At 40.9% G+C, this 25,287-nt stretch overlaps 1 protein-coding gene across 8 annotated transcripts in view; it reads left to right on the plus strand.

Moving 5' to 3' along the window:
• Positions 1–25,287, plus strand: part of PTPRT (protein tyrosine phosphatase receptor type T) — a 1,095,010-nt gene that overhangs the window by 840,718 nt on the left and 229,005 nt on the right. For all 8 annotated transcript variants that reach the window (XM_059896616.1, XM_059896620.1, XM_059896617.1 and 5 more), the window contains exon 12: positions 7,600–7,873. In XM_059896616.1, the coding sequence (XP_059752599.1) occupies positions 7,600–7,873 (274 nt within the window). The remainder of the gene's footprint in view (positions 1–7,599; positions 7,874–25,287) is intronic.

Here is a 25,287-nt window from a genome sequence, read left to right on the forward strand (position 1 = left end):
TAGATGGACTTACCAAATTCAGAAAGTTTTTTTTTTTTTTTTCTATTCCTAGTTTGTTAGTGCTTTTTATCATAAATATGCCTTGGATTTTTTTCAAATATTTTTTCTGAACCTGTTGAAATTATCATGATGTTTCTTCCCTTTATTTGAAAAATATGGTGTATTGCATTAATTGATTCTGGATATTAAATCAACCTTGCATTCCTGGAATAAATCTCACTTAGTCATGATGTGCAATCTTTTTCATATGTTGCTAGATTTAGTTTGCTAATATTTGGTTAAATATTTTTTAGATCTATGTTCATGAAGGATAATGCTGTAGTTTACTTTCACTGTAATGTATTACTCTGGTTTTGATATCAGGGCCTCACAGAATGAGTCAGGATGAATTTCCTATTTTCTGGATATCAGAACTATTTATTGTTTTAATATTTGCCATATGGGCTGGGGCTTTTTGAGGGAAGAATTTAATTACTAATTCAATTATTTTACTGGTTATGAGTATATTGAAATTTTCTATTTTTTCATGAGTCAGTTTTGGCCAGTTGTCTTTCTACGAATTTATCTATTTCATCTATGTTGTCTATTATTTGGTATAAAGTTTTTCATAGCATTCCCTTATAATTTTTAAAACTTCTATAGGCTCAGTAGTGATGCCTCCTCTTTCATCCTTGATTTTGTTAGTTTATGTCATAGCTCTTTGTCTTTGGATCAGTGTAGAGAAAGAGTTACCAATTATGTTGATCTTTTCAAAAACCAACTTTTGTTTCATTGATTTTTCACTCTTATTTTTATGTCTTCTATTACATTGATTTTCACTCTAATTTTTATTCTTGTTTCCTTTCTGCCTATTTAGAGTTTAGTTTGCTCTTATTTTTCTACTGTCTTAAGGTAGATACTTAGATTAATGATTTGAGATCTTTCTTCTTTTCTAACAGTTATTTAAAGCTATAAATTTTCCTCCAGTCACTACTAAAATTGTTATTGTCGCCAACACTGTTCAGTTTAATCATTGCTCTTTGGAGAGAGAATGTGCTGAGCTCCTCACTCCACCATTCAAGAAGGCCCACACCCTGATTTTTAAATATGAGGAAGTTGAGGCATATAGAGGTTATTTTAGGTTGGGTTCTTCCAGAAACAGACTCAGGGATGCTGGGTGAGCTTCCACTCCCTACTCTGGGCCACCATGGCTTCCCCCATTATGTACAGACGCCTGCTTTCTCTGCCCTGTCTAATGGCTTTAGGACTGAACCATCTGGGAGGGAACTAGAGCAGGGCAGTTAGAAATCTTGAACTGTACTTATAAGTTTTGAGGTTGGTTGTAGTGTTGATGAGTTAATTGTGAAACTGTTTTGTGTGTGTCATGTGACAATGTATATGAGTAAAATATTCATATTGAAAATGAGGGTTCTTGGTGTAGGAATTTGGAAAAACAAATATGGGAAAGGTAAAGAAGAATCTTGTATTACTGGATTTGAATTGGCAATACCAGTATGAACTAATCAGTATGAACTTATGATGTTTAAAAAGGTATTTCACAACAAGGTCCTACTGTATAGCACAGGGAACTATATTCAGTATCTTGTAATAACCTATAATGGGAAAGAATCTGAAAAAGAATTCACACACACATATGTATGAGTGAATCACTTTGCTGCACACCTGAAAGTAACACAAAATTGTAAATCAACTATACTTCAATTAAAAACTGTATTCCTTAATTCTGTCCAGTTAACGGGCATAGAAGCAATTGTTTAACAGTACAGTGAGCTTACTTGGTGCCCAGAAGTGCCTGATTATGGTTCCAGGGAAGGAGGGCACAGGTGAACCTCGAACATCTTGTGGTGCCTGCAAGCAAGGGTGTGCTCAGTGATCAATGGGACCACCAAAGGATGTGCGAGCTGCCTGAAGGGGCTTCCACTGGACTTAAAACTATTTTTATTTTACCCTTACTTAGATATTTTATAGGAGAAGTCACTGTGATTGATGGAATGTTGCCATATGCCTCAGCAGAGTTGGGCTGAAAACAAAGGTTGAAAAATACTTTGCTTAACTGGATCTCTGCTCTTATGCAAGTCCCATGTGGTCACTGGTCATAGGTGCCCTGTAGGGGAACTGTTGGTGCCCATACAGATGCCCTCATCTCCCCTTTCCTGCAATGTGCCCATCCTCCAGATTCTATCTGCTTTGATGCAAATGGCCCTTGACCGTGACCATCTTTGAAGGGTTGCCGTTAGGCTACCAGAGCCACCTTGTTTGACCCACAGAGTTGGGAGTGCCTGGGAGTTTGTCTCTGCAGGAGGGTCCATAACCAATAACTGATTGGTATCAGAGGCTCAAACACCCTTGGCTTGAGATAAGACAAACTGTGGGGTACAATTTATGCTCCAGAGCTCCCTATGGGATCAGATTGAGTCTGGGACCTTGCCTTGAAATCATATTCTTACTTAGCTTCTGCCCTCTTCTCTCCTCTTCCCTCACTCCCTTACTGGTTTCTCCTGGGACCACTTCTTTAACAGATTATTTGCATTGAAACTTTGGCTGAGGGTCTGTTTCTAGAAGAACTTGAACTCAGACAAACCTATTTCTGGGAGAACATTGGCTCAAATATGCCACTTTCTGAAGTTGGGCAGCATACCCTCCGTCTGTCTGCTGACTTCAACATTCTGAATGGATATAGCCTCTGGCTGGAAACATCTTCCCTGGATATAGAAAGGGTGCCACAGGATGTGTCTATGATGGAGGCATGGGTCTGATAGGTCCCTGGTGCCCCTCAGTGGTACCTGGTCAGAGAAGCATGAGTCATCATCTAAACCATTAATTCGGAAAGCAGAGGAGGCATGAGGGTCCAGTGGCAGGGTTCTTCCAAAGCCTGCAGAGGTTCCTGCAGGTTTTGCTCTTAAAGGCATCTAAGGCTATTGACCTCTACGAGCTGGGGTCTTGGACTTGGGACCAGAGTAGAGTATTCTTGTCTCAGGAGACACTGAAACTAAAATATAGAAGTTGCTGGCAAGCCTGGGTCTGAAAAGTCAGGGAGGAGAGGGTAGGGGGGTATCAGTCACTGTAGAAAGAGGATGAACAATGGACATTGACGGTGAGGGAGCCAAAGCTAAGGAGGTGAAAGAGGTACAAGTGCCCCTTGGCCTTATGCGTTGAGGTGAAGTTGCAGCCTAGCTTTCAGGGTCCTGAAAGAAGAGACCCTTATAATAAATTATGCAGAAAATGTGGTCATAAATGTCCACCTTCTCATTGGGAGAAATAGAGAAGGTATCACAGGAGGGGGAGATGTATGAGTAAATGTTTTATGTTGTGAGGTAAGCGTAGAAAAGAATAAGTTATTCTCGTACTATCAGGAATTTTCTACTTAAAAAAATCCTGTCTCTTTACAAATGATCCTGAATAGTTTATTCTAAGCACTTATTTTGCACTAGAGATAGTGACTTGGGGGGGGGGGGGAGTGGGTAGTCTCATTTAGGTATGATTTAATCATCACCAGAGAGCTGAAAAGAGCTTCGATAAATGTATTTTCAAGAGAATGATGATGAGAATGAAGTTACCTCAGAAACAAAAATAATGCCCCCTCTCTCGTTTTCCTCCCACCGCTTCCTACAGTATGTATCTCAGGGACAGGAAAGTCGCATAACTTGCTCGGCCATTTCTTACCTCCTTCCCCTTAGTCAGAGCTCCCAGCTCTTTGAGAAAGGCTGCATTCCCTGGCAAAAAAAGATTTACGTGACGAAACGGTTTACAGCTTTCTGGCTGCAATGTAGATCTGCCTCTGAATGGACAGACTGCAGACACAGTGGGCCTCAGGAAGCTGCTGGGTGTGCTCTGGCGCACTGATCCCAATTGTATGTGAACCATATGTTGACAACACAGTTTAACGCAAAAAATATCCTTTGCTAGTCTTTGTGATTTCAGACGAGGCTGGGTGGAATAGAGCTATGCAATTTCAGCTGCCAAGCAAAACAAAACCAAAAAATGCTTGGAAGGCCCTCTGCACATTTTGTTGGCTTATGGAAGAAGAAGGAAGGTAGAGAAAAAGAAAGGATACTGAACTGACTGTGAGTCTGGATTTCTACTTTTGCTGCAGTTTGACACCCGTGCGGCACTCAGCCTCTCAGCCTCAGCTGCCTCATCTGTAATCTGGCTGCTGAGTTTGGTTGAATTGACAAGTGAGTCCTCAGTAATCAGATTGGTGGGGAGGAGGGGGCAGTGGGGTCGCAGGCTGACCCCTGGAGAGATGACTTACCTCTCTCTGTAGCCCTTGGCAACATTCACGTGTCAGAGCTCAGTGAAGACCCCACTGCTTGGCTGTCCATGACTGCAGAATCTCATGCCACTCATGGGCAGCCCTCGGGCCAGCCTTGTGACTCTTCTATTTTTTTGTTGTTGTTGTTGTTATTGTTTGGCTGCGTTGGGTCTTCGTTGCTGCGCGGGCTTTCTCTCTCTAGTTGCAGCGAGCGGGGGCTACTCTTCGTTGCAGTGCACGGGCCTCTCACTGCGGTGGTCTCTCCCGTTGCGGAGCACGGGCTCTAGGCTCATGGGCTCTAGAGCGCAGGCTCAGTAGTTGTGGCGCGTGGGCTTAGTTGCTCCACGGCATGTGGGATCTTCCGGGACCAGGGCTCGAACCTGTGTCCCCTGCACTGGCAGGCGGACTCTGAACAGCTGAGCCACCAGGGAAGCCCCTTTGTGACTCTTCTTGATCCATCCCATTATCGGAGGGACAGGGACAACAGCATGATTCTAGGGAGTGGAATCCAGCCCCAGTGAAGCTCCCAAGGTTTTGGGGTAAGGATGACAGAAGGATTCAAGGGTGGCATGAGAGTTCTGGGCTGAGAAACAGAGACAGAGGTCTTCTCGTGTGGGTGGGATTAACCCAAGTGGTGATTAGGGATAGGCTGGGCCTCAGGGGAAAGCAGGGACCCACAGCTCTTTTCAACGTCCTGCTTCTAGGGATGAAGCTGTTGGTCCCTCCTGACCTGGTCAAGAGGGCAGGAGGGCTGGATCAGTTGAGTGCCCCCCAAGCCCAGTGTAGAGTATTGTAGGTGCTATTGCAAGCATGGATAGGTGAACCCAAGAGACTGTTGCTCCTTTTCTCTTAATTCCTTTCTGCCCTTCCCCTCATAGATTAGAGTCACATGAGTAACGGACCCTCAGCAAGTAGTCCTTAGCACACTAGCCAGATTCAGTTTTACTCAAGATTCTTGTTATATGTAAAGTAATACAGGTCCTGAAAACTGGCATAGGTGCTCCTCCACTCTCACCCCTTGACCTCAGTTTGGGACTTGGGTCTTTGTGCTGTTTTTCAGGGACTGTTTTGAGCTTAACTGTCCTGATAACCATAGTGATGGTACCATTGAAAAGGACCTCAGAGTTGAGGATAGGATGAATATTAAAGTCGTAATTTAATTTAATTATTTGTTGACTTCAGTTTTATGTACACATACGGATGTCTCACACACACACACAAATACATACACACACTTTGGGCTGTTGGAGACACTCACTCAGATTTCATACACACTTATTTAGGTGTCCAAACACTCAGGTTCACATTTGTCTGGATGTTACACCCGCTCATTCAGAGAGTATACACGTTCACTCAGCTTTCAGACACCCAGGTCCTACAGATCCTCATGTGGACATCGTTCACACTCAGATGTAGTTCGTGCTCCCAGAGAGGTTGGCCGCATTCACTCACATGTCACTCACATGCACTCTGGGCTGTTGAGTTCTTGTTCAGATGTGCACAGCGGATAGCAGGCATCTCATTGAGCTGTTGCTCACCTCCACTCACGTATCACTCATCCAGGGGCAGCACTCACATGCCCATTTGTTTCCCATCCGCATTGCTGACCATCCCCATGCTCAAGGAGATCCAGGGGAAGACTTGACCTATTGATTGTGTCATGTTTCCTTGGGTCAGTCCCTCTGTAGCCTTTTTTCCCTAATTAAATAATCCTGTACCTCTGTCTTCACCAAGTTGTGCTTCTTAACCAAGTGTCTTTAGATGGGTAGTCTGACTGAAGAATGGTAGCACTCACCACGTTCCATTTTTATAAACCATGTGTTCGTTCACTGTGCCATCTTTAAATGATTGGTTTGAGGCCACTGCTGCAGTCACTTCATTAATTTGCAAAAGTTCCTGGAGGTACTCTTGGGATAATTGGCTTAAATCATGCGTCCCAGAGATATGTGCAATAAGGATCTTCTAAAAAAAAAAAAAAAGCATTTATTCAAGAGAACTACAAACTGTGGGCATTTGAAGAGATAGTAAAATGTTATCAGAATTCACAAAATTTAGGATAACTTTTATAAAAGGAGCCTACACATTTGGCATAGAGTTGGTGTTTTAAAAAGGCTCGGTCATCTCTCTTCACACATTAACACCTTCTTACAGTCCTTCTAAGTTGAAGGGAATGTGTGAGATCACTAGACAGGAGCTCAGAAGAATCACTGTTTATCTTGATTAGGGTTTCTGCATCCTGTCAGGTTGGGTTTCATGCTTATTTTTAATTTGAGTTCAATTTGGTCCTTTTGAACAAGCATTCACTGATCACTATATAGGTGTCAGGCAACCTGCTGAGCAGTATGTGGATGGAGGAGAGTGATACAGAGATAACTAAGCCACAACTTCCACTGCCTAAAAGGTCACAGTCTAGACCTAGAGACAGCAGTTCCATGCTTATGTTATTGCCGTCCCGAGCAGATAGCCATTAACGAGCAGTGGGGGAGCCGAGTAGGGGGAAAGTCATTCAGATTTGGAGGATCTATACCGGCTTCATAGAGGAGATGAAAGATAGGCTTAGCCTTTAGAGAAAGGCTTCCACAGGCAGAAGTTGAATGAGAGGGCATTGCAGATGGAGGAAACACGAACTGGTGATGGCATAGGCTGGGATCCAAAGGAGGTTTGTGCAATAGCATGGGGTCTGCAGCAGCTGCAATGAGGGGTTTACCATAAGACTCTCTGAGGGGTACACTAGAAGCCAGACACAAAGTGCCCTAAAGGTCAGGATGAGGAGTCTCGATTGTCTCATTTGAATAATGGAGAAGCTGTGAAAGTGCTTGAAGAGGGACAATGTTTATGTTTAGGAAGGTCAGTGGATTGACTGGTGAGTTGATCCAATCAGTTAGAGGCAAAGAGACTAGCTGAGTTCAGCTAAGAGGTGGGGAAGTGCCCAACCTCAACAATTTGATGGGAGGAGAAAAAAAGGGAGGGACAGGTTCAGATGGCTGATGTCAAGTCAGCAGAGCTTGTTGATTAAAGCAGAGTGCAAACCAAGGATGCAGGAAATGAGAATGAGCCCCGTATTCAAGATCTGGCCACTTGATGAGCAATGCTACCCTCACTGAGGAAAGAAATGTAGGAGGAGGAGCATACAGGTTCGTAGGGGTTGAAACTGAGTTGCATTTTTGGACATATGCAGTGTGAGCTGGCTTTGGAACATCTAAATGGAAATCTGTTTCTACAAAGCAGCGGGTTTGTAAGTCTGAAGCTCAGGAGGGAGGTTTAAGTTGCAGACAGAAGTGAAGATGATAAATAAAAGTTCATCCCTCCAGGCAGTTGCTCATCTGCCTCTCCTCTTTCCTGTCCAGTGTTTATCAGCTGGTTGTCAAGGAGGAGCGACTTCAGAAGTCACGGAGGGCAGCTGACATCATTGAGTGCTTTTCGGTGCCGGTGAGCTATAGGAATGCCTCCAGCCTCGATTCTCTACACTACTTTGCTGCTGAATTGAAGCCTGCCAACCTGCCTGTCACCCAGCCATTTACAGTGGGTGACAACAAGACATACAATGGCTACTGGAACCCACCTCTTTCCCCTCTGAAAAGCTACAGCATCTACTTCCAGGCACTCAGCAAAGCAAATGGAGTAAGTATGGCCACATGGAGGCCATTTCTTGCCTTGTTTTTCCATTCTTAAATGAGAAGGCAGCATGCTTTAGAGCAGAGGTTGACAAACTAAGGCCCGTGGACCAAATCATCCTGACCCATGCCTTTTTTTGTGAGTAAAAGGTTGTTGTTGGTTTTTTGTTTTTTGTTTTGAATACAGTGACACCTATTCATTTCCATGGTCTGTAACTGCTTTGATGCTACAGCAGTACACTTGAGTAGTTGAGACAGACTCTATGCTGCATAAAGCCTAAAATATTTACTATATGGCCCTTTACAGAAAAAAATTCTGAGACCCCTGTATTAGAGGATAGAAAGGTGTTTCACTTGGGCAAATCATATGCAGATCTGAGTCTTAATTTCCTCATCTATAAAAGAATACCTATAAATTTGATATCTATTAATGCACTAAACATGTTTTAGTTAATCAGTGACTGCTAACCCCTTTGTCATTACCGTTAGTCACATTAGAAAGTATTTTTCTCCCAAAGACAAGGTAACCTTTTTGTGTCAAATATTTTTTTGGTTATTGAGGAGTGCCAGTCATAACATTACAAAATCACAGGGCTGTAAAGGATCTGAAAGGTCATCCAATATCTCCCTCCCTCTCCCTACATACAAAACAGTGCTTCAGTCAATATTACAATATCACAGTTAACTGATGTTAATGATTATTCTTTTTTTTAAATTGAAGTATAGTTGATTTACAATGTTGTGTTACTTTCTGGTGTACAGCAAAGTGATTCAGTTGTATATACATATTCTTTTTCATTATGGTTTATTACAGGATATTGTAAATAGTTCCCTGCACTATACAGTAGCACCTTGTTGTTTATCTGTCTTATATATAGTTATGTATCTGTTAATCCCAAACTCCTCCAACCCCTTTCCTCTTTGGTAACCATAAGTTTGTTTTCTATGTCTATGGGTCTATTTCTGTTTTGTAAATAAGTTGATTTGTATCATTTTTTTAGATTCCACATATAAGTAATATCATATGATATTTGTCTTTCTCTTTCTGACTTACTTCACTTAGTATGATAATCTCTAGGTCCATCCATGTTGCTGCAAATGGCATTATTTCATTCTTTTTTATGGCTGAGTAGTATTCCATTGTGTATATATATATATATATATATATATATATATATATATATATATATATATATACACACACACACATATATATACATATATACCACATCTTCTTTATCCATTCAAATGATGAACATTTAGGTTGCTTCCATGTCTTGGCTATTGTAAATAGTGCTGCTATCAACATTAGGATGCAGGTATCTTTCTGAATTAAGGTTTTCTCAGGGTATATGCCCAGGAGTGGGATTGCTGGATCATATGGCAACTCTATTTTTAGTTTTTTAAGGAACCTCCATACTGTTCTCCATAGTGGCTGCACCAATTTACATTCCCACAAACAGGGTAGGAGGGTTCCCTTTTCTCTACATGCTCTCCAGCATTTATTTGGCGACGTTAGTGCTTATTCTTGAATACCTCCAATGACAGAGAACTCACTTCTTTATGTGGTAACTTTGCTGATCTTTATGGAGGCTGTGGCTCTAAGAAAGCTTTTTTTTTAACTGACTTAAATATATCGTTTATTGTAGCTTCTACCCATTGCTCTTGATCCATACTTTTAGGTCCCAATATAACCAGTGCAATCACCTTCTCAGGTGGTATTTTTTTTCAGTTACATAAGAACTTTTCCACCATTCACTTCCCCTCTATACACACACACCCATCTGGTCTTACGTTCTGCAAGCTAACTATCTTTAAGTTCCTCTTATACTCAAGTATTTTCCATCTAGGCTGCTTTTGTGGCCATGTTTCAGGTTGCCATATTTCATCCAACAAATAGATAATGAACAGTGACATTTGCTAGACCCGATAGTTCATATTAAGATTATGTAGTATGTGCCCTCAAAGAGCTTCTATAAATGTAAGGGAATCTTATGTGCCATGTTCCACAGTGTTTCGCTCACTGGAGAAGGGAAAGCTGAGACAGAAGCAAGATTTGGTGAAGTTCTTACAGAACAGCCTGTGGCCAAGGTAGTCTAGTCTGTCAGTGGCAGTCATTACCTTATGAGAAACCTGGATTGAGAAACTAATTAACATTTAAAATGTCCACATACCCATTTAGATTCCACATTGGTATTTCAGTTCTGCATTCATTACTGGTTCAAGCAACATTCCTCACAGAGAGTATAAAACTACAAAAAGAAGCCAGACTGCCTTCCACCTGTCCATCTGGTCTTCCCTCTGCATGCACCACTCTGAGGTATTGAGGAGGAAGACATAAAGATGGCCAGAAGCATCTGGGAGCTCATCTTGTTCTTGGTTCTCTGCATCCCATATGAGCCAGTTTCTTGGTTCAGCACAGCCCTGAGAAGGGATGGCCTTCCCTGCTCTTGGCAGCATATCAAGTGGTGCTGTTGGGTTTCCATGCTGTGGAGCAGAGTCGTAGCTTCATTCAATTCACCTGCTATCATATTCCTACCAAGATTCTCCTGAAAACCCAGCAACAGACCAAGTCTGTAGAACCCAGGAAACTGGAAAATGGACCCCAGGAGAGATTTCCCCAACCTGAGCATGGTAGGTCCTAGAAGAACAGCAGATGAGGCAGGAGACTTCGTATAATAGAAACCGTTTTCAAGACATGCGGTTTTGCCATTGGGAAAAAGTCACCCCACTGTGAAGCTACCTCATCTAAGAAGCAGTGTCTACTACTGCTTCCGAGAGAAACAAAGCCATTCAGTTACTCATGCCTCTGATCCCACCCCATGTGTACACCCATTTGGGAACTAAGGTTTGCTGTAATGGAACACGAGCAGGGATGGAACTGGATGGGTGCTTATGCCAGGTGTCTTGAGGTGTAGTCGGCCTCACAGGAACAGAGAGGAAAAAGCTGTGGGAGCTGGCACTCAGAGTATTGTATTTTTCTAGCAAGAGAAAAACCACACACCATTTCAAATTACTGTGTAGTATTAAGTTTTACCGAGAAGAGCTGGGTGAAAGGGACACAGGAGCAGGAAAGTCATTCTCGGTCTAACACATCTCTGCTTGGCCCCCTCAGATTTCACCATATCATAAAGGGCAGAAGACAATGCAGTTAAGCCTGGAGGATTTTTGAGGAGAAAATTTTATAACCCACAAATTTCTTATCAGCCGAGTTGTTGTTCTTGTGTAAATGCATCAGAAAGACGTTCTCACCATCCTGAGGGTCCCACAGGTCCTGCTTCTAATAAATCATTCAAAGAGCAACTGACCAAGCAATGAATCAAAATAAAGAAATCAAGAATAGAGAAATATGAAATAAAAAGACCCACAGTGAGCATGGAAACTAATTAAGTATCACATTAATGCTAAATAATTGCTCTAAACATGTTACAGAGAGGTTAATATTAAAAGCAATTACTTAAAGAAAAGATGTATAATGTAAAAAGTTAACAGTTGTGATCTGGGTCTGTAATTCACTCTTATGTCAACAAAAACTAAGGAAGAGTTGGAGGATTGATGAATGTAAATAAAAATCTGCTAATTTTCCCACTTTAGACAGGATGGAATAGCTAATGACTATTTTCATTTTGATACTAAGATTTTTTTTTTTTTTTAATTTTATTTTTGGCTGTGTTGGGTCTTCGTTTCTGTGCGAGGGCTTTCTCCAGTTGTGGCAAGTGGGGGCCACTCTTCATCGCGGTGCGTGGGCCTCTCACTGTCACGGCCTCTCTTGCCGTGGAGCACAGGCTCCAGATGCGCAGGCTCAGTAGGTGTGGCTCACGGGCCTAGTTGCTCCGCGGCATGTGGGATCTTCCCAGACCAGGGCTCGAACCCGTGTCCCCTGCATTGGTAGGCGGATTCTTAACCACTGCGCCACCAGGGAAGCCCAAGATTTTTTTTAAGTATACTTTTTTGGAACATAAAGGCAGCCTTCCAATCTATCATAGAAAAGCCAGAAGACAACAATCTGCAAAGAAAAGGGGGAGAAATAAAGGAAACTATAAGTAAACATGAAAATCAGCAACTATAATGCAAGCCGGAAAACAGAAGCACTATATTTTTTTTAAGTGATGCTTTACTCCCTTCATAAAGGGGTAAAATGTCTTGAGTCAAGTAAAAACCAGAATTCAGCAAATCTATATCACTAGAAGATCAAAAACAAAGGTTAGGGCAAAGTTATATTACGTTTAAAAAATTAAAGGAAAGCAGAAATGGCCATTTGTTGCAGGATGGTTGTGGGCAAGGTTGAATGATTTACTATCAGTCAATTTCATTGCTTCCAATCCCATCTACAAGTTTCAGTCAAAACAGGGTAAGAGAATTTTAGGGTTCGGATATATTTATTCTATGAATAGTAAAGATGTTTTTTCAGCTTAGCAGAGTGGCTAAATATTCAGCCTTTACAATCAGACTGCCTATTCACAAAACCCTAGTAACTGTGTGACTTTTAAGTAACCTATTAAAAGAGTTAGATGTGATTGATTAATTAATTAAGGAAACATCTAACAAGCACACACTCTATGTTCCCCCCACCCCCTAAAAAAGGCACCTTTTTTGAGTGCTGGGAATAAAGCAGTAAGCCAAACAGACAAAAACTCCCTGCCCTCATAGCATTTACATTCTAGTGGGGGAGAGACCAAAAATAAATAAGTAAAATAATGTGTCAAATAATTAGTCATTAGGTTTAGAAATGTGGAGGTCACTCATTAAATCTTGAGTATTATTAGGATGGGAGTAAAGGCATTTTGTAAACTCTACAGTGAACTATGTAAATGTGGAGTAATTTAATCCAGCCCCGTAAACACCATGGAGAGTCCGAGTATGATGTCCATTATGAAGCATGGTCCGCAGAGTCCTCGCACGCACTTTCATGAAGTGTGAGTTGTTCACAGGCACTTGCGTTTGGAATTCTGATCAGATTAGTATTGGGTTGGCCCAAAAGTTCATTCCGGTTTTTCCATAGCAACTTATGGAAAAACCCAAACGAGCTTTTGGGCCAACCCAATATCCCATTAACCCATTTATGCTTTCTTACAGATAACAAGGTCAGTCCCACCTGTTGAAGCACTGTCTTTGGTGCTGAGTTCTCAGCATCTGTCTTTCTTGCGAATCAGGCCATACTGTAACTATTTGTTGTGGATACAACAATATTACAGATCTATAGCGGTTAAGAATTGGATGATTTTGAGGTGTCATCTAATCTACACCAGAAGCCAACATAGAAATCTCTAATAAAGTGTTCTTGGCAAGGCATTATATAGCTGCAGCTTGACCACTGCAATTCTTTGGGGGGAAAGAGTTGATTCCTTTGTTGAACAAGAAAAATTGTTAGAACTTTCTCCTTTCTATAAAGCCAAATTCTGTCCCCTTAACTCTCTACTCTTGGACACTTGTATTGATTGGAACAAATCAAATCATTCTTTACCATGTCAGCCTTTTGGAGAAAATACGACAGTATCAACTACCATCCCTGGCCACCCAGGCCATCTCTCATTGATATTTAATATGCAATTACTTCTATTTCTCATATGGCATGATTTCTGTATCTCTTTCATCCTGTTTATTCTGTTCTCCTATAGACAGACTCCTTTTTTCCAATGCCTTCCTTAAAAAGGGGTAACCAGAACCTAGCACTGTACTCCAGATATAGTTAGACCATTCCTGCTACATTTCAACTACCCCTCCTCTCTTGACCATTTTCTAAGACATTATTTCTCATGCATTCCAACATATTTTTCTCACTTCAGGGACCTCTTGCAGGCTGCTATATTATCCACGTCTCTCTTCTTCATTCTTTGAAGAACTAGTACATTCTCAGTTTTCAGGCCTCATCTTCAATGTCATATCCTTTGGGAACTTTCCAATCATATTATCTAAGAGCCATCCACACCAGTACTCACTATATGTTAACCTGTTCTTTTTATTTACAACATTGTGTGTATTTTTTTAACACCTTTATTGGAGTATAATTGCTTAACAATGGTGTGTTAGTTCCTGCTGTATAACAAAGTGAATCAGCCATACGTATGCATATATCCCCATATCCCCTCCCTCTGGTGTCTCCCTCCCAGCCTCCCTATCCCACCCCTCCAGGTGGTCACAAGGCATGGAACTGATCGCCCTGTGCTATGTGGCTGCTTCCCACTAGCTATCTATTTTACATTTGGTAGTGTATGTATGTCACTGCCACTCTCTCACTTTATCCCAGCTTACTCTTCCCCCTCCTTGTGTCCTAAAGTCCATTCTCTACATCTGCGTCTCTATTCCTGTCCTGCCTCTAGGTTCTTCAGAACCATTTTGTTTCTTTTTTTTAGATTCCATATATATGTGTTAGCATACGGTATGTGTTTTTCTCTTTCTGAGTTACTTCACTCTGTATGACAGACTTTGGTCCATCCACCTCACTACAAATAACTCAATTTCATTTCTTTTTATAGCTGAGTAATATTCCATTGTATATATGTGCCACATCTTCTTTATCCATTCATCTGTCAATGCACACTTAGGTTGCTTCCATGTCCTGGCTATTGTAAATAGTGCTGCAAAAAACATTGTGATACATGACTCTTTTTGAATTATCGTTTTCTCAGGGTATATGCACAGTAGTGGGATTGCTGGGTTGTATGGTAGTTCTATTTTTAGTTTTTTAAGGAACTTCCATACTGTTCTCCATAGTGGCTGTATCAATTTACATTCCCACCAACAGTGCAAGAGGGTTCCCTTTTCTCCACACCTCTCCAGCATTTATTGTTTGTAGATTTTTTGATAATGACCATTCTGACCCATGTGAGGTGATATCTCACTGTAGTTCTGATTTGCATTTCTCTAATGATTAGTAATGTTGAGCATCCTTTCATGCGTTTGTTGGCAATGTGTATATCTTCTTTGGAGAAATGTCTATTTAGGTCTTCTGCACATTTTTGGACTGGGTTATTTGTTCTTTTCATATTGACCTGCATGAGCTGCTTGTATATTTTGGAGATTAATCTTTTGTCAGTCGCTTCATTTGCAAATATTTTCTCCCATTCTGTGGGTTGTCTTTTCATCTGTTTATAGTTTCCTTTGCTGTGCAAAAGCTTTTAAGTTTCATTAGGTCCCATTTGTTCATTTCTGTTTTTATTTCCATTTCTCTAGGAGGTGGGTCAAAAAGGGTCTTGCTGTGATTTATGTCATAGAGTGTTCTGCCGATGTTTTCCTCTAAGAGTTTTATATTATCTGGCCTTACATTTAGGTCTTTAATAATTTTGAGTTTATTTTTGTGTATGGTGTTAGGGAGTGTTCTAATTTCATTCTTTTACATGTAGCTGTCCAGTTTTCCCAGCACCACTTATTGAAGAGGCTGTCTTTTCTCCATTGTCTATTCTTGCCTCCTTTATCAAAGATAAGGTGACCATATCTGCGTGGGTTTATCTCTGGGCTTTCTATCCTGTTCCATTGATCTATATTTCTGTTTTTGTGCCAGTACCATACTGGCTCGATTACTGTAGCTTTGTAGTATAGTCTCAGGTCTGGGAACATGATTCCTCCAGCTCCGTGTTTCTTTCTCAAGATTGCTTTGTCTATTCGGGGTCTTTTGTGTTTCCATACAAATTGTGAAATTTTTTGTTCTAGTTCTGTGAAAAATGCCATTGGTAGTTTGATAGGGATTGCGCTGAATCTGTAGATTGCTTTGGGTAGTATAGTCGTTTTCACAGTGTTGATTCTTCCAATCCAAGAACATGGTATATCTCTCCATCTGTTTGTATCACCTTTAATTTCTTTCATCAGTGTCTTATAGTTTTCTGCATACAGGTCTTTTGTCTCTTTAGGTAGGTTTATTCCTAGGTATTTTATTCTTTTTGTTGCAGTGGTAAATGGGAGTGTTTCCTTAATTTCTCTTTCAGATATTTTATCATTAGTGTATAGGAATGCAAGAGATTTCTGTGCATTAATTTCATATCCTGCTATTTTACCAAATTCATTGATTAGTTCTAGTAGTTTTCTGGTAGCATCTTTAGGATTCTCTATGTGTAATATCATGTCATCTGCAAGCAATGACAGTTTTACTTCTTTTCTGATTTGGATTCCTTTTATTTCTTTTTCTTCTCTGATTGCTGTGGCTAAAACTTCCAAAACTATATTGAATAATAGTGGTGAGTGGGCAACCTTGTCTTGTTCCTGATCTTAGGGGAAACGGTTTCAGTTTTTCACCACTGAGAACGATGTTGGTTGTGGGTTTGTCATATATTGCCTTTATTACGTTGAGGTAAGTCCCCTCTATGCCTACTTTCTGGAGAGTTTTTACCCTAAATGGGTGTTGAATTTTGTCGAAAGCTTTTTCTGCATCTGTTGAGATGATCATATGTTTTTTCTCCTTCAATTTGTTAATATGGTTTATCACATTGATTGATTTACGTATATTGAAGAATCCTCGCATTCCTGGGATAAACCCCATTTGATCATGTTGTATGATCCTTTTAATGTGCTGTTGGATTCTGTTTGTTAGTATTTTGTTGAGGATTTTTGCATCTATGTTCATCAGTGATATTGGCCTGTAGTTTTCTTTATTTTGTGACATCTTTGTCTGGTTTTGGTATCAGGGTGATGGTGGCCTCGTAGAATGAGTTTGGGAGTGCTCCTCCCTCTGCTATATTTTGGAAGAGTTTGAGAAAGAAAGATGTTAGCTCTTCTCTAAATGTTTGATAGAATTCGCCTGTGAAACCGTCTGGTTCTGGGCTTTTGTTGTTGGAAGATGTTTAATCACAGTTTCAATTTCAGTGCTTGTGATTGCTCTGTTTATATTTTCTGTTTCTTCCTGGTTCAGTCTCGGAAGGTGGCGCTTTTCTAAGAATTTGTCCATTTCTTCCAGGTTGTCCATTTTATTGGCATATAGTTGCTGTAGTAATCTCATAATCCTTTGTATTTCTGCAGTGTCAGTTGTTACTTCTCCTTTTTCGTTTCTAATTCTATTGATTTGAGTCTTCTCCCTTTTTTTCTTGATGAGTCTGGCTAATGGTTTATCAATTTTGTTTATCTTCTCAAAGAACCAGCTTTTAGTTTTATTGATCTTTGCTATTGTTTCCTTCATTTCTTTTTCATTTATTTCTGATCTGATCTTTATGATTTCTTTCCTTCTGCTAACTTTGGGTGTTTACTGTTCTTCTTTCTCTAATTGCTTTAGGTGTAAGGTTATATTGTTTATTTGAGATGTTTCTTGTTTCTTGAGGTAGGATTGTATTGCTATAAACTTCCCTCTTAGGACTGCTTTTGCTGCATCTCATAGGTTTTGCATTGTCGTTTTATCATTGTCTTTTGTTTCTAGATATTTTTTAATTTCCTCTTTGATTTCTTCAGTGATCTCTTGTTTATTTAGTACTGTATTGTTTAGCCTCCATTTGTTTGTAATTTTTATAGATTTTTTTCCTGTAATTGATATATAGTCTCATAGTGTTGTGGTCAGAAAAGATACTTGATACGATTTCAATTTTCTTAAATTTACCAAGGCTTGATTTGTGACCCAAGGTATGATCTGTCCTGGAGAATGTTCCATGAGTACTTGAGAAGTAGCTGTGTTCTGTTGTTTTTGGATAGAATGTCCTATAAGTATCAATTAAGTCCATCTTGTTTAATGTATCATTTAAAGCTTGTGTTTCCTTATTTATTTTCATTTTGGATGATCTGTCCATTGGTGAAAGTGGGATATTAAAGTCCCCTACTATGATTGTGTTACTGTCAATTTCCCCTTTTATGGCTGTTAGCATTTGCCTTGTGTATTGAGGTGCTCCTATGTTGGGTTTATAAATATTTACAATTACTATATCTTTTTCTGGGATTGATCCCTTGATCATTATGTAGTGTCCTTCTTTGTCTCTTGTAATAGTCTTTATTTTAAAGTCTATTTTGTCTGATATGAGAATTGCTACTCCACCTTTCTTTTGTTTTCCATTTGTATGGAATATCTTTTTCCATCCCCTCACTTTCAGTCTGTATATGTCCCTAGGTCTGAAATGGGTCTCTGGTAGACAGCATATATACTGGTCTTGTTTTTGTATCCATTCAGCCAGTCTATGTCTTTTGGTTGGAGCATTTAATCCGTTTACATTTAAGGTAATTATTGATATGTATGTTCCTATTACCATTTTCTTAATTGTTTTGGGTTTGTTTTTGTGGGTGTTTTCATTCTCTTGTGTTACCTGCCTAGAGAAGTTCCTTTAGCATTTGTTGTAAAGCTGGTTTGGTGGTGCTGAATTCTCTTAGCTTTTGCTTGTCTGTAAAGGTGTTAATTTCTCCATTGAATCTGAATGAGATCCTTGCTGGGTAGAGTAATCTTGGTTTTAGGTTTTTCCCTTTCATCACTTTAAATATGTCCTGCCACTCCCTTCTGCCTTGCAGAGTTTCTGCTGAAAGAGCTGCTGTTGACCTTATGGGGATTCCCCTGTATGTTATTTGTTGCTTTTCCCTCGCTGCTTTTAATATTTGTTCTTTGTATTTAATTTTTGATAGTTTGAGTAATAATGTGTTTTGGCGTGTTTCTCCTTGGATTTATCCTGTATGGGACTCTCTGTGCCTCCTGGACTTGATTGACTGTTTCCTTTCCCCTATTAGAGAAGTTTTCAACTATAATCTCTTCCAATATTTTCTCAGTCCCTTTCTTTTTCTCTTCTTTTTCTGGGGCCCCTATAATTCGAATGTTGGTGCATTTAATGTTGTCCTAGAGGTCTCTAAAACTGTCCTCAATTCTTTTAATTCTTTTTTCTTTTTTCTGCTCTGCGATAGTTATTTCCACTATTTTATCTTCCAGGTCACTTATCCGTTCTTCTGACTCAGTTATTCTGCTATTGATTCCTTCTAGAGAATTTTTAATTTCATTTATTGTGTTGTTCATCATTGTTCATTTGCTCTTTAATCCTTCTAGGTCCCTGTTAAACGTTTCTTGTATTTTCTCCATTCTATTTCCAAGATTTTGGATCCTCTTTACTATCATTACTCTGAATTCTTTTTCAGGTAGACTGCCTGTTTCCTCTTCATTTGTTTGGTCTGGTGGGTTTTTACTTTGCTCCTTTATTTGCTGCGTATTTCTCTGTCTTATCATTTTGCTTAACTTACTGTGTTTGTGGCGTCCTTTTCGCAGGCTGCAGGTTCGTAGTTCCCGTTGTTTTTGGTCTCTGCCCCCAGTGGGTAAGGTTGTTGTAGGTTTCCTGGTGGAGGGGACTGGTGCCTTTGTTCTGGTGGAGGAGGCTGGATCTTGTCTTTCTGGTGGGCAGGCCACATACGGTGGTGTGTTTTGGGGTGTCTGTGAACTTATTATGATTTTAGGCAGCCTCTCTGCTAATGGGTGGGGTTGTGTTCCTGTTTTGCTGGTTGTTTGGCATGGGGTGTCCAGCACTGTAGCTTGCTGGTCGTTTAGTGGAGTTTGGTCTTAACCTTGAGATGGAGATCTCTGGGAGAGCTCTCGCTGATTGATATTATGTGGGTCCAGGAGGTCTCTGGTGGTCCAGTGTCCTGAGCTCAGGTCTCCCACCTCAGAGGCTCAGGCCTGACACCCGGCCAGAGCACCAGGACCCTTACATGTAAATGGGTTAAATTCTCCAATCCAAAGGCAAAGGGTGGCTGGCCTTCCACACTCCACTTGGTCCTCCAGCTGGACCTTGTCCATCGGGCCTGGTTGATATGGAGAGCCTGCTTTGGATCCAGGTCCAGCTGCATTCCCTAGCGTCTAGAAGAAGCAGCTGACGCCCCTATCTTCCCTTATCCCTGCCACAACTCATCACGATCCTGTAGCGCCTGAGGCTCCGCCCCTCATCCATTGTGCATATTTTTAATTGCACTTGTTTTTTGCAATGCATGACTCCCTCATTAGACTGAGAGCTCCAGGAGGCAGGAACTCCTGTTTGCTGCTGTATTCTCCCTACTGAGTACAATATTTAACACACAGTAGAAACTCAGTCATCATTTGATGAATGAATGAATGAGAGTACAGACTGTTTCTTGTTGTCTGTGAGTCTCAGTTCCCTCACTTATAGAATTGAAATAGTAATACACACTTCGCACAACCATTTTGAGGAGGATTAAATGAGAAACGATCTTGAATACTGAAAGGCACAAATTAAGTGTGAGTAAAGTCTGAATTTCCATTCAGTGTAGCATGAGAGATATGGCTCTGGGCTATTTTCCTCATAGAAAGATGAGCCATAAAGGACCTTCCTTCCATCATAGCAGTAATACTTTCCACAGCTGTCTCATTTCACAAGCTCCAGGCTCCCGGGAAGCCTTGATTTCCTCCAGATCTTCCAAATGGTACCCAGAGTAGTTGTCTCAGTTGTAAACAGCGGGTGGGTGCAGTTTGCATCGTTTCTTTCCCACTCTTCCCAGAATGAGGTCTGCTGAATCTACTGTTCTCTGCATCCCCACCACCAGTAGCCACGATTGTGAAGTTGAAAGGACCATAATTAACGGTTGTATGCAAAACAAGTGTGGCGAATTCATGCAAATATCCATCAGAAGCCACCCTTTGTTGGGCAGTGCTGTTGTGCCTGTTCTATTTATGCAGAGGGAAGACTCCTTCCTATATCCTTTTCATCATGTGGGGGCACATTTAACCTGCATGATGCCTCCTCCAAATGGTGAGCTAAATAAGAGAAGTGAGAAGTAGAAGGGTGACCACTCTCTAGGTTTCATTTCCTCTTGCAGCTCCTGAATTCAGTTGCCTCTTAAGAACAGTTGGAAGGCAGATGCTATTTTGAATGAGTCCTCGTGTTTGCAGCGTAATCACATTATAATAGTTGGGATGATCTAGGTAGAGCTGGGTTAGGGAAAATTCTGTGTCTCTGAATGAATTGGAAGAAACCATATTTAGTTGTGTCCAAGCCCTGTGAAAATAATATTTGCACATGGATGGGTTTACTGAGGCATGGTTGGGTAGACAGAACTGAAAGTCAGGCATCAGACAGACTTGGCTTTGAATTATGGCTGTTCCCATGTATGTGAACTTGAGCTGATTTCTTAACATCTCAAGATACCTAATGAGATTAATGATATACCTCCCCCAAACTTGGGGAGAGCAAATGAGACAATGCATATAAGGCATCCGTCACAGTTGTTGTAGTTCTAGTTCTCTTTTCCTTTTTGCTGCTTTCCTGAAGCTCCTCTCTTGAGGGAGGGGAGGCTTGAAGCACCCTTACCTGGTACATTCCAATTTGTCCTGTAGACTCCGCATAGAAGCACATCACTCCCTAGGAGGACCTCAGGAACCATGTCTGTGTGGCACCTGTTGACTGCCTTAATTCACCCATGACTCAATTGCTTTGTAACCCCACCCCAAGCTTTATTTTTCTTAGTTTAACTTTTCATATGTGGTTCCAAGCCTGACATCTGTTCCTGTTGAATCTTTTGATATAATTGATTTTGTCTTTGGAGAATGATCTTGCCCCTCCCAACCCCATTTCCTGATTCTGTTTTTACTTTAGTGACTGTTCACATGAAAAAAGCTCAGATGGGCCATGGAATGAGAAGGTGCAGGAATCCCACGCTCAAATGAGTTAGAGTTAAGACCACACAGGAGATCACATGGCTTGGGTCTGAGATATTCCAGAGGGAGTTTATAAGAAAACTCCTATATTGGTTAGGATAAACTAATTTATGCTGTAGTAACAAGCAACCATGAAATCTCAGTGTATTCCAGAAAAAATATTTTCCACTCTTTCTACATATGCAAAATGGGCCAGCAGAAGGGCTCTGCTTATCCTAGTTACTCAGGGACTTAAGTTGGAAAGTCCATCTTGACATGTGCTTCCATAATCACTAAGGCAGGGAAAGAAATGTGGCAAACAAGGCAATGGTTCTAAAAAGTTTCCACCCAGAATGATACACAGCACTTTCCATTGGCCAAGACTAGTCATGCAGCCATGCTTAACTTCAAAAAGGAATGAGGCAGTGCCTTCCAACTGTGTGCCCAGGGGGAGAACTGGGATATTTGAGAACATCCCTAAGGACCACCACACTTCCCCATTATACCCTAAGCTTTTCCTTCAAATTCTCATAATACCCAGACTCACTCTTGAAGCACTTGTGCAGTCTCTATCACAGATCCTGAGAACTTTCTATTTTTGAGCACCTGCTGCATCCCACACACTAAGCAAGGTGTTTTCATGTATACTACCTCATGATTGGTCTCACAAAGTGACTCCTTTTAAATCAGTGCATGCATGGACTGCCAGAAGCACCATGAAATCTCATAGCATCTCAGTTACTTCATACTGATGGAAGGATTTCAGTAACAGCTTTCGCTTTACCTCCATGGAGATGTGGTCAAGAAATGTCTAACACTCCCTGTGACACTGTTCCACTTTAAAAGACTATAGTTCTTCAAAGTCTACCATGCAGTGTGGTTGAGAGGCATTGGAAAACCTTAGATCTCTCCTACCCATCAGTAGCTGAGCCAAGGTAGCAGAAAACTGTGAATCAAAGGCCTCCATACAGCCTTTTTCTGACTTGTTGCCATAGTCCTACGTTAGGAACATATTTCTGGGTTTTATTAGCTCTGCGAAAATGGAAAGGAAAACTGAGAAATGGACATTTAGAACCCAGGGTTATCATCACACCTTTCTGTAACCATTTTGGAAAACTTTGGCCTGCTAAGTGTCCCCTCCCAGTTCTTGTCTGTCCCCAGAGCCTGGGTGCCGTGCCCCATCTACCTGCCCAGGCCTCCTTCCCAGTCCTCGGTGGATTTTGTCTCCTGGGGATCACCCAGCCCCTTGGGTATGTCTCCCTCCAGGGCTGCAGTCTACCCTTTGAGCCTTATCACTTGCTCTTGAAAGCTCTGAATTTCTGCTGAATCCCTGTTAGGTCTCAAAATTCTCTTTCCAGGTAGAGAGAAATTCTCTGAGTGTCACCTTGTACAAATACCAAGATGAGCTCTCCCAGGTTGCTTTTTCACTCACTTACAGTTCCTACAGATTTTATTATCATGGTATGAGAGCTGAGGGACCAAGAACATGTTCCTTTCAATGAAAATATACTTTAAACTCATTTGGAGAAGGAAATGAAGGTCACCCAAATGTTGACAGCTGATAATCTTGTCAGCCTGGGCCTTGAGGCATCAATGCTGCAGACCCCCATCCCTAAAAAGTTCAGTTTCCATATAGCAGGGTTTCTGCCTTCATCAGGCCCCTTCCAAACTGAGGGTCTCCATGAACTTCAGCCCAGTTGGCTCCCAAATAGTGAAAAAGTGGGAAAACCTCTGAATTTGGAAACTGGATCCATGAGCTTAAGCCATTTTATAGCTACATGAACTGAATATTGACCCTAAACTTCAGTTTCCCCATCTGTCAAATGGGGATGAGATATGCCCTCCCAAACTCACTGGGGTCTTTGTGAGGAGTAAACAATAGGTGTGATAACTCTTTGCACATTCCTAAGCACCTTTCAAAGGAAGGTGTTGCTAACATGAGTATGTGTTTGAGTACAAATTCAGCGTAGGTGTGTATATACATATATACATCCATACACATAAACATTTTAGCGTGTGTGTGTATGTATGTACACGTACATATGAATATGCATATATACATATTCAGTTAAAATAAAAAGTTTATTTAGCTCAAGAATCTTAGTGGTAGAAAGGTTATCATTGTGCCAGAGTTATATTGGCTTGGCCAAAAAGTTCGTTCGGGTTTTTCTGCAAGATGTTACAGGAAAACCCAAATGAACTTTTTGGCCAACCCAATAGTATAGGTGGTTAATGAAATAGAACATTACCTATACCTCTTGGGCTTCCTGGAAGCCAAGGCAAAAAGGGGCATGTGGCAGGTTCTCTTACTTGAGAGAAAGAAGTATACCTATTTTTCATCAAAGACACTAGAAGAGGTATGTATCATATATATCGTTACATAAGGGGCCTTGAGGAGATACCAATCAATATCATAATATCATTTTTGCTCAAACACTCCATTATTCCTTCTCCACCAATGTTGTCATACAGTAGTAAACTGGAATTTAATGGAGCCATTTACATGCAAAGATTCTCTTTCTTGTGCTGTACAACAGCATTAATGCTATAAATTAATGCCATTAAATAAGATGAATGGATCTCAGAGTTTCTTTCCCCTCAGCATTTTTTATGACTATGTTTAGTATGGGGTCTTTCCTATTGTATAGATTGGCACTAACTATCTGTGATCTTAGGCAAGTGATTTAGACTCTCTGAGTCTCATTCTCATTCGGAAAATTTCGATGCCCATAGTATCAACTTTATAAAAATGTTTGTAAATTGTTTAATGAGAAGATGCATTTTAAAATGCTATCACGGTGGTTGGTGGTCAATAAACACTCAGTGTCAGCTATCATTATTAGAATATCATAGGTGATAAGTATGAAGCAGAATGTGGGAGTTCACTGAGGAAAGAAAAAGCAAAATCTATGGCGCACAAACATTTTTAACCCATTGATCAAATTTGAATAGACAGTGGATAGGGTACAGGAAGAGGAAATTCAGGAAGGAGAAGCAAAATCAGTGAAATCCAGGGTGTGCAAAGATATCAGCTGACATGCTGGATGCATCGAGGAGAGAGAGGGAGTGAGATTCCAAAGGAAGGTCAGGAATGTTGTGCTTATACAAAGACAGTTTCAGAAGTGAGGCAGTTCTTCTGCAGGCCCTTCCTGGAGGCTAAATTTTGGTCAACTTCCATCTTTTACATCATGGACCCCAACTTTGCAAACTCATAAACTCAATTTATCAGGATATAGAGTTGAGAGGAGATTCAAATAAAACAAATGTACAAGAGAATGGTGGAAATAGTAGGCAATTCTTTTTTAAAATAATTCCTTCCCTCCAAAAACATCCCTAAGTGTTTCCTATCTCAGAAGTCTGGGTTGCCCAAGATACCTCACGTTCTATATCCAGTTGTCACCAAGTCCTACTGATTCTACACTCTAAAATTCTCTCCAATCCATGTACTTTTCTTATCTCCAGCGCCACCATCCTCATTCTGAATACCATCATCTCTTGCCTAAGAAACCTCAACAGCCGCCCCCTGCACCAAGCTGGTCTTCTCACATCCACTCTTACTTGCCTCAAACCCATTCTCCAACCACAGCAAGCATGATACTATATGTATCTTCATTTAACAGATGAGTAAGCCAAAACTCAGAGAGGCTATTGAAGCACATTCCAGAAGCAAGAGACTGACCTGGGTTCGAACCTGTACATGTAAAAATGCTGTTAGTTGGTCCTGTGCAATTAGTGTCATGCTTCGTGCTGAGTCGTAACCCCACAAAGTGGAACCTGGCTAGACTGAGACCAGCAGGAGCCCCTAAAAGACCCCCAATCCCCCCGCATCCACATGTTTCTCTTTCTCCCACCAAACGTGGCCAGCTTCAATGCCCTGCTCAATCTTGAAACACCTG

This window comes from Balaenoptera ricei, chromosome 15 (assembly GCF_028023285.1).
Source record: "Balaenoptera ricei isolate mBalRic1 chromosome 15, mBalRic1.hap2, whole genome shotgun sequence".
In the NCBI taxonomy this organism is placed as follows: Eukaryota; Metazoa; Chordata; class Mammalia; order Artiodactyla; family Balaenopteridae; genus Balaenoptera; species Balaenoptera ricei.